This window comes from Mustela nigripes, chromosome 1, assembly GCF_022355385.1.
Source record: "Mustela nigripes isolate SB6536 chromosome 1, MUSNIG.SB6536, whole genome shotgun sequence".
NCBI classification, from domain to species: domain Eukaryota; kingdom Metazoa; phylum Chordata; class Mammalia; order Carnivora; family Mustelidae; genus Mustela; species Mustela nigripes.
The window spans coordinates 168,398,671-168,419,863 of NC_081557.1; the positions used below are offsets into that span (position 1 = coordinate 168,398,671).

Below are 21,193 nucleotides of genomic sequence, written 5' to 3' on the forward strand. Positions count from 1 at the left end.
GGCCAGACTTTTGCACGGTTGGGCCATTGACCCTTTTTATAAGGGGAGATGATGGTAACTCTAGTTTCCAGTAAAACAAAAGAATTAGGCAAAGCGACTGTGCCCTACTGGTTAATTGTTTTTAAGGGAAGATGGTCCAAAAGAAGAACGGTACCTGGTGGAGTTGTCTTCTGCCCATTACACAGGGTGTTGGAAGTATTCACACAGCTGGAGGCCACCAGGGTAGGGAGGGGTATTTGAAGAGCAATCAGGCTTTGACAATCAAAGGGTGAAGAGAGGACCCTTCTCTTGGCCCAACACACACACACACTGTTCCCACATTTAAACAAATGAGTAGTTTCTTTGCAGGAATGGAGATAATTTCCTCTTTTGCTGCCTTAATTGGCAGGGTACTCCCAAAATGAAGGTTGGAGTGCTTTCGGGTGTGTACAGTACCCCAGGCCTACCTAGGACAAAGCTGTTTTGGCAGAAGGCCCTGAGCACAGTTGGAGCACACCTTCTCTGGAGGCAGAGTGCCAGAGCATTCGGCAGGGGCAGGGGTGCAGGGGTGTAGGAGTATGTACACACTCTGCCAGATGCACTCTAAGAATGCCAAGGAGAAAATTCCTCTGTCTCTGAGAGGTTCATCAACTGTGGAATTCCCCAGAAACAACCTCTCTGAGCTGTTCTGTCTTTTTACATGTAATTAAATTTTCTCTGGTATACACCAGCTGGGTGATTCTGAATTTGAATGAGTGTAAAGACCTTTCCAAGTTACAGTGGCTTACTGAATTGAAATATTCAAGTAAGTTCCTAGCAAACTAGCTTTCCCAGCAAAGATGAGACACTGTTTTATTATTTTCTATATCTTTGTTTTGCTTCTAACAGAATGCAAAGTGGTGAAGTGTAATATTTGATTGTATTTATCTTTTCTTTCTTTGTATTCCTTTGTATTCCTTGAGAATCTGAGGAAGCTGTAACAATGACAAGTCATTGATTGGTGATGTTATAAAAACGTCTAAGATGATCTTGCATAAATCAGAGTTTATCTCAACTTAGATTTGGTGAGAAGTTTGAGAGGAAACATAATGGAGGGGAAAGTGGACTTTAGCTACACTGCCTGGGTTTAAATTTCAGTTTTACCCCTTTTAGCTGTGTGACCTTGAGCAAGTCATTCAACTTCTCTGTGCTTTATTTTCCTCATCTCTGAAATGGATATAAAATAGTATAATACCTCATAGAACCGTAAATGAGGTGTAAATGGGTTATTCATAAAGCACTTAATGCTGTTCCTGGCACAGAGTAAATGTTATGTATATGTTTGATGAAAGTAAAGAAATATAAAGAAATACTGCTTTTGAAAGAGTGCTCTGGAATGGGGCATACCCATGCTATCAGATTCTTTGTTTTCTAGGCATGATAAATGTATTTTTGTATTTTACTGCCAAAATAAAAACAATGATTCCAAGACTCTCCATGTACAATAAAATAAAATGCTTTTAAATTAGTAAAAGCAAGGTGGATCATTACCATTAATATTATAAATGGCAGAGTTGTAAAAACAAGTTCAAAGATGGATGTTTACTTGTGTTTTTTTGTTTTTGTTTTTTCCAGAATCTCAGATGGTCCAAATGTCTCCCATCAGCTTAGAGCTCCCCTGTCTTTGTTTTGCTATAAACAGGTAGAGGAATGTAGGGGCCAGAGGTCAGCTCAAAGTAGGAAGAACACCAAACAGAGGCTTGCTGGGGACAAACAGAAAGCTCCTGATTAGTTTTTAAAGGAAGCTTTTATGAAATTGAAACTTCTGTCCCTCCATTTATTCAAGGAAAAAATGCTCGCTGTTCATTAACTCTTATACCTGGTAATGGACTACCTACAAAGGTTCCAAAGAGCTTCTGGGAAATTTAAGGTGAAAATTGTTTTTGTCTTTCCGACCCTCAGATCATTTCAGAGTTCTTACCCATGAGGAGCATTCTCCTTCCCTCAGCAAAGGTTTGGTTCTTGTTTTTTCCCAATGATTCACTTAGGAATTTTCCTTCAGACTAGCTCAGCAAAGCAAAAGTAAGCTATGTCCACCTGGACACAGAAGCTCCCACTTTATCCCTTAGAAGATGTGTAAGTCGGGGAGGCCATACCCTCATTATATATATTTTTTTATTATATCTCATATTCTAGTGCCATGACCCTTTGGTGTTTAATCCATTTGGCCGAGCATATATAAGATGTTTTGACTCTCTTGCTGTGAGACAAGCAGATGTATTGACATAGAACATGCTTGCTACTCCCCTTTCCATGGCCTTGTTTGGGGTCACTTGACTTTGCATACAGCTCGGATTGCTCAGCCCCCACTCTTGGTCACGGTGTCCAGCCACAAGCCGCATTCAGCCGGACTTCTCGTCCTTCCCTCTGGGACTGAGGAAGGAAGGATGCTACCCAGACATGCATAGGAGCTATCTTCTGCTTCCTGCCTGTGCCACCTGACATTCTATCCCACCGTTCCTCCCCGGTTGCAAAAAGCAGGACCTAGTCAGGTTGTGTTTTCATAGTTTTTAGAGGTCATACCCTTACCTTCTTTCTATCCTTTGATTCTTTGTTTTATATTCTTTTTTTTTTTTTTAAGTTTTTATTTAGATTCCGGTTAGTTAACATACGGTGTAATGTTAGTTTCAGGTACACAGTATAATGATTCAGCACTTCCATACATCACCTGGTGCTTTTCACAAGTGTCCTCCTTACTCTCCATTCCCTATTTCACCCATCCCCCCACCCACCTTCATTCTGACCCATAAATCGGTCCCTATGCATTGAGAATTCAAAACTTGATTTTCCAGTTGTCTTGAGCTTTATCTTTATCAACTATTGATGTGGCTCTTTGTGGTAAAGTGAGATTTTCTTAAGCACGAACACTGATAGTCACAGATTTACAACCCACTGCATCTTAATTACTCAGATTGTCACAAAGTACTTGTTTCTTGTTCTGTAATTATTCTATTCCTTCACTTTCCCATCATATTAATGATACATTTCACTTTAATGATTTTAACAATTTCTCCTACCAAGTGGAGATCTCTGTAAAAAACGATTTCTCAAGGTTTGTGTATTTTATTTTAAAAAACAACTGTGTATGCTGTGGAACTCTTAACTAAAAGCATTAGATAGTTTGGGACACGTGAGTGTCATTAATGTTTATACCTGTTAACTATTTAAAGAGCTTCCCTAATATAGAAGGAGTATCGAGGATCTATATATTGTATTTCTATATGGTGATTTTTCTGTTTACTTGACTTACAGATTTGGCTGTGTATGTGGCTATGACAGTAGTGTTTCTGTGGAAGGCACTATTTAGAGGTGTGAAGAAAAATTAAAAATACAAGTTCCAGGTTTTAACAAAGCTATTTTCTGAGTTCTTTGACTATCAGTAAGCAGTTTGTGGTTTCTGAAGGAAATATGTGAATTAGGGTGATTTTGTATCATTTTTCCTTAAAACCAGGCAAAATGCAGATGTTCTGGTATATTTTTCTGAAAAATTTGGAAAGATGTAAAACCTGTATCTGGAGTTTGACTTTGCTTTATTAGTTCTAAACCTCTTACCCCGTCCCTGAGGTTAGTAAAGGCTATAACTGTACAACTGTCAGGGAAAGTGAAACTTTTGAATTCTTATCAATGTTAAATAAATGTATAGGTTAGTGCAACAGGGGACGGAGAAGCAGTAATTTATTCTGAAACTGTTTTGAAGTCGTTAAATAATTTTGCTGGATAATATATAATACTGGCTCAGGAATGTGGACCTTTGAAAGACAGAGCAAATTGTTAAATTTCTGTATTTCAAATGAAAAGATTATTAGTTTAAGCAGAGATTTTGATTTTGTAAATGAAACATTTAAATTTCACGTTTTATTCATTACTTGTATCTGGGTCCAAAAAATAGTGAAAATGGAACGTGATTTATTAATTTTTGCTCCCTATACTGGTTTCCTGTTCCTAGTCACAAAATTGTATAAATTGTACCTTTCTTTAATTATTTAAATTTTGAACACTTTCTTTAAAATAATCTAGAGTAAATGAGAAATATTGGAATTGGCTTTGAAGACCATAGGGTTTCCCTCACAGAGAGATTATACCTAGTAAATGCCTTTCCATTTTGAGGCAGCAACTATGATGACCTCCATTGAATGTGGTTTTGCATTTTATAATTAATCTCCCTTAGACCCATACATACCTAGTCCAGGAATAACTGGGGGTCTCAGGTAGGCTGTACTGCCCAGAGCCATGTTGTAGAAGGCCAGCAGGTCCTGGGGTCACCTTAATGGGGCTGAGCACAGTTCACTGCCTTAATGTCATTTTAGCTTCCTTCTCTATTTTGAGTGGTGGTAATGCAGATTCTGTTTTTTTTTTTTTTTCTTTGTTTTTTCCCCAGGTAGGAATAAAAGCAAGGCAGTGGGCACTCCTATAACTACTTTTAGCACTCCTATAACTACTTTTAGCACTACCTGCTCCAAGTCCTGAGGAAGTGAAGTTTTTGATTAAGATTATTCAACTACCTCTTTCTGTGAAAAGCTTATTTAAGAACACCATGTACTTTCGGTAACTTCAAGTGGTCTTGGAATGTAGATTCCAAACTAAAATCGGTGTCGAAGAAGTTTGACCTTTTCAAACAGATAGTTTTGAGTATGTGTAGTGTTGAAAGTTAAGTTTCACAGAAATTACTTCGTTCCTTCGTCTTTTCTCCTATTGGAATTTATCTTTATTTATGTAATGCTCTTAAGATATACTCCTTTTCTACCATCGTCTCTTAATATTAATCTGGGGGGGTCTTAGCCCTTATGGATTAGAAACGTTGGTACTTCCTAAGCTGGGAGGTTAGGTCACGGAAAGGGAAACAACTCGAGTTGCTGCAAGGTCTGCTGCTACATCTGACTTCAGATCCTGGCCTCAGAGATGTCTGCCATGGAAAGTGAAGGAATACAGGCGTACTCATTGCTACCAAGCAGGCACTTCTGGCCCCAGAAGCAACATTGTATTTCTACTTGAAAACTTTCCCATAAGCTTCAAAATACATGGGTGTGTTTTTCCTCCTTTAGTCTCTGTTATAGCAAAGGTAATAGACAGCATTTTTGAAGAGTGCTTTTTATCTGTAGAGTTCAGGTTATATGCATTTTGAGTCTATTTTACTCAACTGCATGCTTTTAAAGCAATCGTCCGGTGATGCTGAATGATTGCATGCAGCATCTCTTAGTGAGTAATGGAAGATACTCACCGTGTGGGAGATGAAAGGGAAGGAGAGGAGGGTTCTCATGGCCTCATCCTTGGTGCTCCCCCTCCTTCCTCAGCACCACACACATAGTTTCAGCCCTTTCCCACCAACTTGATGCAGGTTTAAAATTTTTTTCCCATCAATCCTTTAAAAATACTTACTTTGTGAGAAAAAAATGCATTTATTTCCTCAAGTATCCCTCTTCAGAACAATGAACATTATCAGCTTTTTTTGTACCTTTCAGAAAGGTTTTATATATTTATGGGCAGATTTCTCTCTCTTCTCTACCCCATCTCTTTTACAAAAATGAAAGTATACTGTATACATTGTTCTGTAATTGCTCCTTTTCCTTAACAGTGTGTCTTGGAAAGCTTTATTTATCATCAGTACATGAGGAGCCTGCTTTTTTAACGGATGTATAGTATTCCATTGCATGGCTATATCATAATTTATTAATCAGTTTCTTATTGATGGACATTTGTGTTGATCCTAATCTTTTACTAATACAAACAATTCTAAAATAAGTAACCTTGAAATATACAATGGAGAAATATTGTTTTGAATGTGTGCTAGTATTTCTACAAGGTAACTTTTTATGTGCGATCAAATGGTATATACGTTTGTGGTTTTGACCAACTGGCCAAGTGGTTTCTTATTTGGTAGTGAATAGTTATGGAAAAGACTGGACTGGAGTGCTGACTTAAAGCTCTGGCAATTCCATATCCAGAATCTGATCTGTTGCTTAATTCTAGGATACTCTGATCCCTCCTGTTTCTCCCAAAAGCCTCTCTGGTAGGTCAGTGAAGGACCTTTGTCCTCCTTTTTCTTCTGTTTCCTCTGGGAACAGAGGCAGCTGGCTCATACTGGGAAGATGGAATGTGGTTTGTCCATTTGCCAGGATTTCTACCTGGCATCCTGACAATTGGCTGTGTATTTTTTTATGGATATGAAGTCCTTTTTGCTTGTAAGAAGGATTTACACATTCTTTAAAGAATTGCTTAATTCATTGACCTTTTATTTATAGGTCAGTCATAATTTTTATCACTTTGTATAGAGGATTTTCTTTTTTATTATTAGGGAGGATTATGTAGAATTTTGGTGTCTGAATAAAGTTTTTTGGGAGACCTGTTATAAAAAGATTTTCAGGAAACATTAAAATATTGTTGTGTCAAAATACTTTAATAAAATGACTTTAAGACAATCAAGGCATAACATTTCCATTAGTGATTCTAATCTTTATCTTAATTATGTCTTAAAATCATTTTGCTTAACAAAATAAATGCATGACTAAGTGAAAAATTAAAAGACTTGAAGAGAGAGAGAGAAGGTAGTGAAGGTAAGTCTTTCTAACTTCCGTTTCCCTGACACCTAATTCCAATCCCTGGAACGGTTTCTTACTGCTTTTTGTGGAGATTTGTAAGCATTTGCAACTTATTCTTGTTTATAAGTTGATAGCATAAAGTAAGAACTATTCTGTGTTTTCTTTTTTCATGTATCACATTTTAGATATCAGTCCTTATCAGTTCATGTAAACCTGACTCATTCTTTTATTATTTTTTTTAAAGATTTTATTTATTTGACAGAGATCACAAGCAGGCAGAGAGGCAGGCAGAGAGAGAGAGGGGCGGGGGGGAAGCAGGCTCCTTGCTGAGCAGAGACCCCGATGCGGGACTTGATCCCAGGACCCTGAGACCAGGGCCTGAGCCAAAGGCTGAGGCTTAACCCACTGAGCCATCCAGGCGCCCCTGACTCATTCTTTTAAATGGCTGTATAATACCTCACCAGATGTAAATACCTAATTAATTTAAAAATTCTTATTTGTGCATATTTAGGTGATTTTCAGCATTTTGGTTTTATGAAATGTGCTGTAGTCAATATCTTTGCATATTCATCATCACTGTTATATACATTTGGATGTGGGAGATTTATAGGGACATTCTATTTTTATGGAAGTACAGTAATTGAAGAACTCATTTTATTTTTATAAACCATCTTCTATAAAATTTGTCACTTAAAGGAGATTAAATCATGGATAATATTTACACAGTGGAAACCTTCTGTTCAGCCACATTTTATTTTTGATTCCCTGAGAAGATAGTTTAAAAGAGAAATAGAATTTGTTCCTTTGTTTCTTTTTGTTTATCTTCTACTTTGTTTGGGGGAGGATATGAAGTGGCTGTCAGGAATGCATGCAATAAAATAGGAAAACAGAATTAACGAGGGCTGGGGGAGGGGAAAAAAAAAGAGACAATAAAAGGTAAGCTGGCAGGAGGAGAGTTATTGACATGTAGATATGTCAGGCATAGGATCCTAACTATGTCTTGTAATGTCGCTCTTAGCTTCTGGTAGCCAACAGAAAAAGAAAAAAGTGTTACTGCTCATATAATTCATGATGTTTGTTAGGGGAAAATCAGACCAGTTATTTGGGGGAAATTATGGCTTTTCCCACATGTAGTTCTGAAAGAAGACTTTCATGTGGTCCTTAACAGAGTGGGATTGAATGGTGGAGGGGAAGGGGCCATAGCAACATTTGTCATGAATCCAGTGGTGGTTGTACAAAGCTGTTTCCTAGAAGATGCTCTGATCTAAGATGAGGCCCCCCTACTCTAACAGTGCAGTTCATGGAAGTTTAAGAAGCATTATCCGCACATTAGCTTTCTGATATTTCTGCTCAATCCAGCTCAGAATAGCTGTGATTCATGAACTCTTTAGGGCTTAATGGACAATTCCAGGTTAGAAAAGGCAGTTTTAAGTTAGGATCCCTAACAACATCCTGAAGTTTGCTGTATTATTAAAGTCTAGCCCATACCTCCCCCCCGCCACACGCTTTATATTTCCTTCCTTTCGTGTATTTTAAACATCAGTCAACACTTGGTACAGTGCGTATCCAAAGTCGTCGTGATTGGAGTGTAGATAGATATCTCCTGTGATCCAGTATAAGGAGGTTCTGTCAATAAATCAGTGGGAGAATTTTTTAATATCGATCTTGTATGAGTTAACTTTTGTATTCATTGGTATCAGTATAAAAGTTCATCACAATTTTGCTATGGTCTTATTCATCTCTAAGCAAATTATGGCTTGGAATAAGAGATAAGGCATAAAGATTGCCTCTAGGCATCATTTACCCTACTTGAGCTGTTCCATGAAATAGGGCCAGTGAACCCCAAAACAACAAACTCCTTGATCAGTGCTCATTTCCCCCAAAGCTCTGGATTGTTACAGATATGCAGAGGAGCCCAAATGACCCTTAGTTGTTATCCCAGTTTCCCTGGATCTCATGAAGGACTGCTTTAAATAAGCCTCTTAGGCCTGAATAGACTCAAAGCAGAATCTGTGGTAGGTATTCTTCATGTTCCTAACCAGCCTCAAATTTAGCTCCTTTTCGCTGGGGTGTGAGGAAGCACTGGTTCTCCTGCAGTCATGAAGCCCCAGGGTCAATGGAACCTGAAACAGTGATAGACACATGTCCTTAGAGAGCCTGTCTCTCAAAGCAAGATAGCTCAGTGTGTGTCTTGAGAGGACACTAATCCAGGAGGTACCCCATTTCCTTGGGAGAAGCAGAGAAAGAAAGCAGAGGCTTTAAATGTCTCTTCTCAGAGATCTGTACCACCCCGGGAATCGAACCGGTTTGAGAATTGTTATCCTGTGTCAGTCAACCTCGAAGGGAGCTAAGGAGTTTACATTTTAGAGCCAAAACCTTCTATTCTGTCATGGGAACAAATACATAATCCGTTATCAAAGATAATAGAATACAGCCAAAATAATTTGGCTTGAAAAAATTTCAAAATGATATCAGTCACTACAACCATAGAAAAACGTTAGTAGCATAGCCTATTGTGATTCACAGTGCATTCTTGGAAATCTACCAGGACGAATTAGTTGCAAAATGTACACCCAGTTACTAAAAATTGATGTGTTACAAAGTATAGAGTTCAGTTAAATAATATCAAATTAAATACATTTTATGTTTGTTTTTTTTTTTTTCTTAAAGAGAGATCACAAGTAGAGAGGCAGGCAGAGAGAGAGAGGGGGAAGCAGGCTCCCCGCTGAGCAGAGAGCCCCATGTGGGGCTCGATCCCAGGACCCTGAGATCATGACCTGAGCCGAAGGCAGAGGCTTAACCCACTGAGCCACCCAGGTGCCCCATAAATTTTATGTTTTAATGCTATAAAGGTTTTCAGCTTTCTGATATCATCATTTAATTAATAGTAGTGCATAATTAAAGATATAATTGTGGTCATAATAGAATTTTCTAATAAGATTACTAATAAAGCCAGCATAAAAGAATACATTAAAGCCTTAATCGGATAAAATGTTATGTGTGGTAAAATAGTGCCAGATATCTGTGTTCATTCCATATTCTTTCATAGATTCTCTCAATAATTTTACTTCTAACTTAGTCTAATAATAAACAATGTGAAGTGAACTTGTTATTGTCATTATGCAAGGAAAAAGATATGAATAGGCAAGGCAATTTCTTGGCTTTAGAATACAGTAGACTTTGAAGAAAAAAACCTTTTTTATTTATATATTCATTATAAATTTAAAAATTTATAATTTATTAGATGGGGCGCCTGGGTGGCTCAGTGGGTTAAGCCGCTGCCTTCGGCTCAGGTCATGATCTCAGGGTCCTGGGATCGAGTCCCGCATCGGGCTCTCTGCTCAGCAGGGAGCCTGCTTCCTCCTCTCTCTCTCTGCCTGCCTCTCTGCCTACTTGTAATCTCTCTGTCAAATAAATAAATAAAATCTTTAAAAAAAAATTTTATAATTTATTAGAGACCCTCATTTTCCACCATACCCTGACTAAAGGCTAGAGAGACATCCTTGCTTATGTACTAGATGTACGGGGAGAGGCAGTTTGAGACTAAGGATTTGCCATCAGTTATTTGCATGTGGATAACCTAGAGTCAATTAAATTTTAAAATGGAACACTTCATTTGGTCAGTATCTTTTTAACCATTCTGTAGATTACTGATAATAAATTCTCCAGAGCTGACACGTTTTCCTATTGTAACATCATCCTATCACAAGGTTGGGGTTGCCTTTTATAGATAGTATTGATTTATGGTCAGATTTTAGGAAATATGTCATCATGGATTAAATTTACACTGGTATACACAAAGGAAGAAACAATTGGAAATTTCTCGATTTATGCTTACCTTTTCAAAAATTATGTTGTTTTTCAAAAATATTTGCCTTATTTTCATAGATTAGGGTTCTCAAACTCAGTTTCTAGGAGAGATCCCTAAATGGTCAAAGGTATGTGTTGCGACATTTACAGAAACTAGTTCCACAGATAGACTATCCAAATATAAGCTTCCTGCCACCCAAAATATTTTTCTAAAGCCTTTGGTACTCTTTCATTTCAACATTAAGATTTGTAAGTGCTTAATAATTACCTGCCAAATGTTTGCATGCCAACAAATAGCAAATAGAAGAAACACAAATTGCAGTTTACACTTAGCTGTATATATATATATATATATATATATATATATATATATATATATATTTTAACATGCATGGGTATTTATAGCTGATTTTATATCATACACATTTACTATGGTAATAGTTTCTACTGGATAAACTGTCCCATATCCGTATGATTACATAAATACTTCATGGTGTTTCACATAGATAATGGTGGTTCAAAGTCCTTTGTCCCTTGGATTTTTATTTTTACTTATTTATTTCTGGATTGAGTTTTAAAGTCATCAGTGAATTAAATGTTCATCATATCTTGGTATCTATGGGCAGGAATTAAGACATTCCCATATATAGACATTCCCAACTAATGCAGAATTATTTTTTTTTTGGAAACTATTTGGGGAATTGGGGGAAAACTATAAAGAAATGATTTGTAGATATGTTCTGTTCTCTAATCTTCTTTTGGATTCTGATGAATTCTATAGCTCTAATACTTAAAAAGTAGTGGTCTGAAAGTTAGGATTATCCAAAATACTTAAAATGCTATTCATGGGATCTCTTGTCCTGGATCTTGGTGTCTTAAATATCTGGCATGGGGGAGTTGTCTATGAATAGAGTTTCCTGGGCTAGTATAAATTTTTTGACAATGAGAAATACAGCGTGAAGTTTAAGGTTGGGGTGTAGAGAAATTTTTAGAGCTACTACTTTTCCTAGCTGCAGATTATGGTTGGGAGGTAGGAGGACAGGGTCAGGCAGGACCTTTCCCTTTCATGCATGTACCTGGCGTTTGTCTCCTGTGAAAATGTGCATATGTCAGGCTGTGCTCTTTGCTTAAGAGGCATGTGTGACTCCTATCTGGAGCATGTGGTAATTTTATCTGTCCTATTAGTCTGGGGTATTTCATTATTTCCTTTTCAAAGGTTGTGCTTGGCCTAACATTTGGGCATTTTATAATTAAATTTACAGTAAACTATATTCTAGCAGATAGGCATACCTGTGGATAATAGATGGGGCCAGTTCCTTAGGGCTTTCTTAGCCCTCATTTTTTTAAATGTCCAATTTCAATTCTGAAAACCTGTGTTTTGCAGGCTAGGAAAACTAATCTCCAAATGGTTTAGTTTCACCAGATTTACTTAGATAGATTTAATTGAATTATTAGACTTAGTTTCTCACAATTTCATAAAAGCATCAGAGTGCTTGTTATTTTTAACTATGCCTGTTATTGGTTAGAGCCCTCAGCAAAGTGCATGGTATCAGCATTCAGATGAACTGAAATATTGGTTCGGGGCAGGTCACAGGAGAGAGGTCTAAACTCCTAAACTATGAGTGGCTTTGCTGTCAGAGTCGCATATGTTTACTACTATGGCTGTTTACAGTGGCTATAATATCAGGAGATGATGGGACAGATTTTTCTACATTATTTGCTACTAATGAATCTTATTTTAGCACTTCTTACAATGGAGTTTATACCATAAAAAATACATGTAGGGTATTTATTTGGGGGCAGCTTTCACAAAAATTATGGTGACCACTGCCTGTGAAAATTTCCTTATGCATCAATAGAAAATAGACCTCAAAACCTTCTTGGAAATAATCAACTCTGGGTTTAACATTGCTTTGATTTAAAATGCAGTTTTGTATAGTTTTAAAATGCAAATTTAAAAATAGGCGACATGGGCTAAAATTTCATGCTAGAAATCTTATTTAATGGACGCACATATTGATACCATAAAATTTACTAAATCTGTGTGTGTCAAGGCTGATTTACATTAAGTAGGAGAAATGTGACCCAACTTTAAGATATTATAAGACAAAAATAAACTATACAGAACTGTTTGGCTGCTTAGTATTAATGTAACTAGTTAGAAAATAATGATGTTTGCTATTCTTTATTGTTTACCTTTATTTAAAACCATTTAATGTATTTTTCTTGATAAATTAGATTATTCAAAATTGGCAACCAAAGAGTATTAAAGAAACGGTATCCTTTTATATTTTCCCTTTTAATACCTAACCATAACCAGTTTTTCTTAATACATGATCCAGAATGTCATTTGCAATTTATGCTTTGATTTACTTTCAGCTTTTTGCTAAGATTGTACTTGATATATTTCATTATTCTATTTTAAGAAATGTGTTAACATCAAGGTATGGTGAGTTCTTTTAAAATTAACAACATAAATAACAATAGATACAAAACACTAATTTGTTATGAACCTAATCAATGTGGGAAAAAAAACCTCTAACAAACAGATATATATGTATATATAACAATATGTGGGCCTTGAAAAATACAGAACAATCATTCTGGATCAATAGTTAAATTATTACTTTAATTGAATCAATTTGGTCTTGGACTATTTCTCTTCTGCTATTATCCCAAAGAAGGCTTCATTCACCTAACTTTGATTTATGCAAATAAAAGCACAAATCAAAAATAAAAGTGAATATTTTATGCTTTAAAGAGGGAAGGTGTTAATTCACAGAGAAGTAATAAATCATCTCTTCCCTTACCTCTAGGACCTCTAAGCTGGTCAAACCCTAGCCACGATTAGTATTGTTTCAAGATTCTTCCATTTACTTTCGTTAAACTGGGTTATTTATGTATCTTCAAGTGAAATGGCTGAGCTTTCACGGTAATTCTTGTTGCTATTGACAACCAAAGCAGCCATGCAAGAAGAAAATGCCGTGGAAGGAAAGAAAAAACAAATCTTAACATTTCCTCCCCAAAGTTGGAGAGAAAAGGGAACACAAAGTATGTAAGAAACAGGTAAGTAAAGATCTATCAATTAAAAAACTACCATCCTTGGTTATTAATTGATCCAAAGTTTTAATTTTTTACAGATATTTTGTCCAACACTCATTTAAATAAAAGGATACTGTCTCTTGGAACCAAAATTAATATTCTGAAAATGAAAAATTGGATTGGAAGGTACAGTGCTGCAAGAGGTCCGAAATACTCTGATTTAGAATTTGGACTATGAAAGAATAGCACAACTTCAATTATTGGTCAATATTTTTGTTACAGAATGTTTTTGAATGACAAAATGGTGACTAAAATATTACTATTTTAAACATGTCCTAGATTTTTTTTTTATTTCAGAAAAGCACTGAGCGTTGAATATGTGTAAGTCTCCGGGAATGTAACAAGTTGCTAAATACCCAAGTCCAGCCTCCTTACAGAGAAAAGATCTGGAATTTCTTTTTTTGGACATTTGTTTTGCAGCTTTCTACGTCTTAAGACAGAGACTAGCCAGGATAAGGTGCCAGCTCAAAGGTTAGATGAACATATTTCTTGAAATAATTTTGGCTAATCTATGTCTTGAAAGGCATAACCTCTAGATAATAACTTTACAGAGCTATCAATAAAACTTAATGTTAGTTGTGTTTTTGAGTTGCCAATTTTGGGGAAAACTATGTTTTTTGGAGATGTGTTTATTCTGTTCATAATTATACAAGTTCATTTCATTTCAGTTATTACATTAAACTTTTCCCTTTCAGTTTATAATTCCTTTCTCCTGTCTTATGAATCTAATAAATTGACCTCCATTCTAACCTAAAGGACAGTTTATATTTTTAATACTTAAGGAAGGAAATTAAAAAAAAAAAAAAGTCCACCAAATGAAATTACTAACACCAGCCTATCATTAACCTGAGGGAATTGTATCTCATATTCACTAATTCTTCTTGGAAAAATTCAGGTAAGAAATATTTTTATTGTATGAAATATATAGTCAGACCTATGAGTTTTTATGCTATATTGTCTTGGTACATAGAAGATTCCTTTTTAAAAATATTTTTGGAAGTGAATAATGTGACTTAATGAATCACCCTTATGGCGCTTTAGTGGAAAATTTTGGTGAAATACATGAAATTCTTTTTGATGGAATGGGGGCCGAGAAGACAATGTACTTTAAACTGATAGGTGAAAGATACTGTCACATGTTCTTAAGAGAGGATTTCAATAAAAACATTTGGGGAAAAAATTGATAGTGCTAGAAATAAAAGTTAAGGAATTTCTTTGTTCAGAGACACTTAAAAAAATCTCAGTGTATGTATCTCATAAACTGTTAAGAGTCACAGGATTAATGAGAAGAGATAGGGCTGAGGTTAAGGAGGCAATGCCAAAGAAAAGTACAATCGACTCGAACAAGAGAGGTTTGCACGAGTATGCTTACACATGGATTAAAAGAAAAAATACAGTATAGTAACTATAAATGTATTTTCCTTATAATTTTCCCAGTAGCATTTTCTCTAACTTGTTTTATTGTAAGAAAACCGTATATAGTGTATAACATATACTATATAATACATAGAGCATATGCACATATATGTATAATACACAGTATATGACACATATAGCATAAAACTGTTTATGTTATCAGTAAGGCTTTCAATCAACAATAGGCTATTCGTAGTTAAGTTTTGGGGGAATCAAGAGTTACACACAGATTTTTAACTGTAGGCGGGTTGGCACCCCTAATCCCCATGTTGTTCAAGAGTCAGCTGTAGAATGTGGGCTTTCTCACCAACAGATCCAGGTTCAGAACCTCTTCCTGGGACTTACCAACTGGCCATGAGTGCCTCATGCAGAACAGTTCTTGATAAACGTTTGCTATTATTAGCATGTGGTCAATATATAGAATATATAGAGAGAACAATATATAAAAATATATAGAATACTTTGAATACCACCCTAGTGTTTAATTAGATTCCATCCTAATACTCACGGTATAGCACGTTTTTAAAAACATTTGTTTATATGCCCGTCTTTTTTTCTAAAAAAATATTTATTTTTTTAGATTTTAGTGGAAGAGTGTGGGGGTGGGGGGGTGCAGAGGGAGAAGAAGAGAGAATCTCAAGCATGCTCTGCTCTGAGCATGAAGCCCAACTTTGGGCTCTATCCCCCAACCCTGAGATCATGACCTGAGCCAAAGTCAAGAGTTGGACACCTACCTGACTGTACCATCCAGGAGCCCCTATATGACCATCTTTTGAAAGTAATCAGTTGGAAGTAGGAGATTTCCCACATTATTCATTTCTAAAATTAAACTTTCATTGAATAGCTATCTATGTTTCTGAACCATTCCTTTCTCACTTCTCTAATAATATCCATTTGCAAACCTCAGAGTAGAGTCTGGTTTTGATTGGCTAACCAAAGGAAAAGGAACTGGAAGGAAGTAGAACATTTAGAGTTGCTGTGGTTTATTCCACAAACATTTGAGAGCTTACTAGAAGCAAAGAGGTGCTGAGAGAGGTACAAAGAGATCCATAGACTCTGTGAGGAGCTAATTTGGTAAGATGATTGTCTCTTATTCCTTCCAGGATTCTAAAGTAGGAAAAAGTGGCAAAGAGTTGAGGTTGCTCAGAGGAAAAGACCCTTCTTGCTGGAGAGGATCAAAGATTTTATGGACTTGGTGGTGTTCAGTTGAGTCCTTCATTGACAGTGTGTGCGTGTGTGTGTGTGTATACACACACTGAGTGCTATTACCTTCATGGTATCTCTGAACTACAGATAACCACTTGCAGATATCATCCCTATAAGATGAAGCTCTAGGCATCCATGTTGTTCACTGTCAGTGTTGAAGGCCCACATATTAGGACAATACTGGGTAAGAGGTGTGTTTTGATCTCAGATACTGCAAAACCATATCTTAGGGAGCAGGATCCCAGCCCAGGAGTGATGGAGTAGTGGTCCAACTAAATCCTGAGGGATAAGTCAGTCAGGTGAAGGGCACCCTGGCCAGACAGAAAAGTGCATTGAAATGTTAGAAGCCAGAGTCAGGGGGTAGATTCTAGGAAGTGTAAGCACCCTACTCTGGTATGGGGTATGTGTTTGAAGGGCATCAGATAAGAGATGCAGTGGAAGAAGTAGCAATGGGCTGACTCATGGAAGGCCTTTGATGTCATCTTAACTAGATCAGCCTTTGTCCCAAAGTTGCAGAGGAACATTGTAATGATGTTAAACAAGGAAATTACATAATCAAATTTATATTTCAGAGGTTGTAAGCTGGGCTAATAGGTCATATCTAGCATACAGGTGAATTTAGTCTCATTCATAGAGATTTTAACATTTCTTGAAATAGTTGCCAATATTTCACAAGAAACATAGATATCAGGGTTTGCTGAAAAATCAGTAATCCTGCATTACTGCAAGGAATCAGTGGACTGGAGGGGCTTAGCAGCTGTCTCGTTTGGAAAAAGCACGTAGGTCATTGCCATGGGGCTCACTTCTTCAGGGCAAATGCCTGGAGCCTGTAGGCACTGAAGGTTATAGGGCTAATTTCTGAAAGTTCTCCTGATTGGCAATTTAGAGAATAGCTTTTTGAGGCTTGAGGCTTGAGGCTATTACAATAAACCTGACAAGTTAGGTTTTATCGTAAGTAGTAGAGGTAAGAACAGAGAAAAGGATAGGGATTCAAAGATACTTTTAAAAAGGGAGGCAGGTCACCTGGGTGGCTTAGTCCTTGAGCTTCTGCCTTCAGCTCAGGTCATGATCCCAGAGTTTTGGGCCCACATCAGGCTCCCTGCTCAGTGGGAAGCTTGCTTCTCCCTCTCCCGCTCCCCCTGCTTGTGTTCCCTCTCTTGCTGTGTCTCTCTGTCAAATAAATAAATAAATAAATAAATAAATAAATAAATAAATATAAAAGAAAATTAAAAAGGAGGGAGAGAGAAGCAGGCAGCATCAGGACAGTGGTGGGGAGCTTGGGCTTTGCAGACAGCCGCCGCTGGTGTGGCAGCCGCTGCCACTCAGAAATGTGTTTTTGAGAAACTGACTTCATCTTTCTGAACAATAGCTTCTTTTTGGGAAAATAGAGCTAAGAGCCCCACCTCATAGGGTTTTTATGAGGATCAGATGAGAGAGCACTTGGCTCAGTAATTGGCTCCATGTTAGTTCACATTCAGTAAAATGGTGGCTTTTGGTGATGATGGTGGTTGTGGGAAATGACGAAGATAGAATCAAGGTTGGTGTCCAGGTTCCTGGTGTGTTACTCAGTGACCTAGAGAACATAGAAGAAACTGCAGATGATGACTTCCACATTGGATGTGGTATGTTCTGAGGGCTCTTGAGACTTTGCTGTGGAGGGTGTGGTAGTGGTTGGATTCTGGGTCTGGAGCTCGGGGGTGAAATCTGAGCGGGGCCGAGGCGGTGATTTGATGATCTCTCCAGCACTGTCCTCCTACACAAGGGTTCCCTCCCCAGCTTCTTCAGTCAGCATTGATAAGCATCGCTACTGTGTTATAGAGGATCAACTTTAGACGTGTATGAAGAATGGGGGAGAGGTAAAAACACTATGTTACATATTGGCTGAAGTGTTACCTACTCATTTAAGTTTTGAAAAAAAAAAAAAAATCCTTTCCAGTTTACCATTTTGCCTGGGAGAAAATCACCCTGTATGAATGATACGTCCTATTTTCCCCCTTTTGGTTGGATCACTATGACTTCTAATTCTAAGCAAATATTCAACTAAAAGTGAATCATTGTCAGGAATAAGTGACTACACTTATTTTGGAAGTTTGTATTCTTTCTTAACTGAATACACTGAACACCAGCCCTGCCTCAAGTCCTGGCTTAGATGCTACCTTCTCTTCTCTGCCTTCCTTACTTCAGCAGGGAGAGGTTTCCTTTCCTTGCTCTACACTGAGATACAACATTTGCATAGAGCCTGTCTCGTGCTGCCCTACACTGTGGTGACTTATGGATCTATGTTTTTGGTTTTCTCCCAGACTGGTTGTTCCATGAAGCTGTTCACTGTGTCTTCTGCATCTTTGTACCCAGGGCAGTAGCTTCCTCTGCACCCTGTCCAGTTCAGTTCAGCTCAGCACACTTTTGAAGGTGTAAGGACCAGACACTTCTACATACAAGGGACAAAAAGGATAAATAGGATGTAATCTTAATAATCAGATTGTGGTTTTCAGAAAGGACAATTTACTGGGAAAATGAATATATTTAATTTGCCTATCTTATGACCTATGTTATAGTTCATAGATCTTAACTCTTGATTCAGGTTCCCAAAAGAAGCCAATTTACATGCTTGAAGATGCATAAAATATAATCTGTGGCATCTGCTACCAACAGTCCATTGATTGTTCACAGTGATGGATAGACTCCTGATTCTTTGAGGCCAACGACCTCCAGGCTGACACTGCCTTCACTATGAAGGACTATTTTCGGTTATCTAGACCCTGTCACAGTGGACTTCCCTTGTATTTCTAGACCTTCTGCTGCTGTGTCTCTGGATTTGCCTATGTCGCTGGTTCTCGAATGTAAGGCACTTCACCCATCCACGTGGTGAATTGCTCCTCATCCATTAAGATTCAGTTTACATTTCCTCCTATAAGCCTTTCCTGACGTTTTTTCCCTATCCTTACGTCTTTGCAGAGAAATTCCTTCTCTACTCTCTTAATACTTTGTATGCCTGTCATGTCTATCTTTGCCAAGAGACTGTCTGCTGTTTCAGAGCAGGTACAGTGTTTTAAAGAGCTCAAAGTTGGGGCGCCTGGGTGGCTCAGTCGATTGAGCATCTGACTCTTGATTTCAGTTCAAGTCATGATCTGGGTGTCCTGAGATCGAGCCCTGCACTGGGCTCTGAGCTCAGCGGGAAGTCTGCTTGAGATTCTCTCCCTCTCCCTCTGCTTCCCCGGCTCTGTAAAATAAATAAATCTTAAAAGATAAATAAAGAGCTCAAAGTGTAATGGAACTAGATAAGGAAAATAACTATGTAATAATGATCATATAGCATGATGTGTATATATTTATGTACATATATGTATATAAACATATATAAGTAACTTATGATAGAAGTATGCTTATAAAAGCACTGAGAGGCTTACAGAAAGCACTAAGAAGGGCTTCAAACTCAGAATGAGGGTCTAAAGCAAATCTCTGAGATGGTAACATTTAATCTGAGTAGTACTGAAGCCTGACTGAGTATTAGTCCAGCCGACAATGGAAGGAAGGACATCCCATGGAAAAGCATGGAAGTATCAGAATACGTTGTTTTCTGGGGATTGCAATTGGTTGGTATATATGTGGATGTGATTGCAGAGGAGGCTGGTGGGATCAGCAGGCATCAATTCAGAGCTGTGGTGTCAGCGTTTGAGTCACTAAGATGAGCTAAGTAAACATGCCTATGTGAGGAGTCAGTGACTGAGTGAGAGTAAGGAGGAGAGTGCATAGTCAAGTCACCGGTTTGTGAGGTCCCTCTAATCGTAGATCAGGACTGGTTGCAGTCCACAGTACTGGAGGCTGGGAGGCCACCGCGCCATTACTTACTTAGCCAATCCTTGATCGATGGTCATTTAGGTGGTTACTAAATTTTTGCTTACGCTTCTTCATTAATAAATTTAAGAACAATTAATGAACTAATGTTTTCTTAAAAAACAAAACGAAAACCCAGGAGGCCAAACTGACAAATACCTCATATCCTGTAAATCTCTGCATAGTCACATAGTCATAATCACAAAAGTGATTCCATTTTTTTAATAGTAAATACATGGCTCAACTCATTATAAATATCAGTGGCTCTTTTAAACTTAAGGATTTTGATTGCTGGTGAGAATAGTTACATTAAATTTTGCTGGCCTTCTGTGATGATTGCTCAGTAAGCCTCAAAATTACCGCATCATCTCCTCAGCTAAAATAAATAAAAATAATTTTTAATAAAAACAAATATTCTTCATTATATTCTAATGAATTCTTACATTACAATGTCAGATGTCTTGAAGATTTTTTTGCTCCTTTCTGAAACCCTTTCTGAGTCTCTTAAACTATGTAATTGATCATTTCCTCTTCTGTATCCTTTACATGTGTCTGTTATGAAGACATCTTTGCTTACTTCTGTTTCCTTACTAGACTTACCCTCTTGAGGATGAGGACTTGGCATCTTACTGATTTTTTTTTCTTTTTTCTTTTTTTTTTTAATATAATTTTTTATTTTTTATAAACATGTATTTTTATCCCCAGTGGTACAGGTCTGTGAATCACCAGGTTTACACACATCTTACTGATTTTTATTCCCTCAGTTCTTAAAACAGTGTCTTAGACACTGCTACTTTTTCCTCTTTGTCGTTCTTATAACGCTCATTATAGCTAGCATTGTATTGAGCCCTTACTGTGAGATGGGTCCTGTCCTAAGTACTTTATTTGGATTTTTCTCTGTTGACATTCCCAACAACTCTATGGCTAAGTTCTATATGCACCCTGTGGGTTTACTATTTCTTTAGTAAAAAAAAAAAAAATTCTGGCTACTTTCTCTGGCTTAACCTATGGTATGCATTTTAGAGCAGAGAGAAGCTGGGTAATCTGCATAGGTTACATGTTTCCTAAGTAGTAGAGCTGCGACCCCATGGGTCTCAGCACCTGTATTCTTAAGCCCCTCTCCAGAGTGCATTGATAAGTGAACAGTGGCTCACAAGTTAAGTAATAATATTTATCAAGGTGTGCATATTATTCTACTGGTGTTTTTATAACTTTTTCCCATTTTTGTATTTGAAAATTTTCAAATCCACAGAAAAGTTGAAACTATAGGA

At 37.3% G+C, this 21,193-nt stretch overlaps 1 protein-coding gene across 4 annotated transcripts in view; it reads left to right on the forward strand.

Annotated features, from left to right (window-relative positions):
* The window catches only part of NPNT (nephronectin), a 79,863-nt gene that overhangs the window by 3,476 nt on the left and 55,194 nt on the right, over positions 1-21,193 (forward strand). For 2 of the 4 annotated variants that reach the window (XM_059376889.1, XM_059376905.1), the window contains exon 3: positions 13,887-13,937. The exons of the other annotated variants lie outside the window; for them this stretch is intronic. In XM_059376889.1, coding sequence (XP_059232872.1) covers positions 13,887-13,937 — 51 coding nt within the window. The remainder of the gene's footprint in view (positions 1-13,886; positions 13,938-21,193) is intronic. 4 annotated transcript variants of the gene reach the window in all.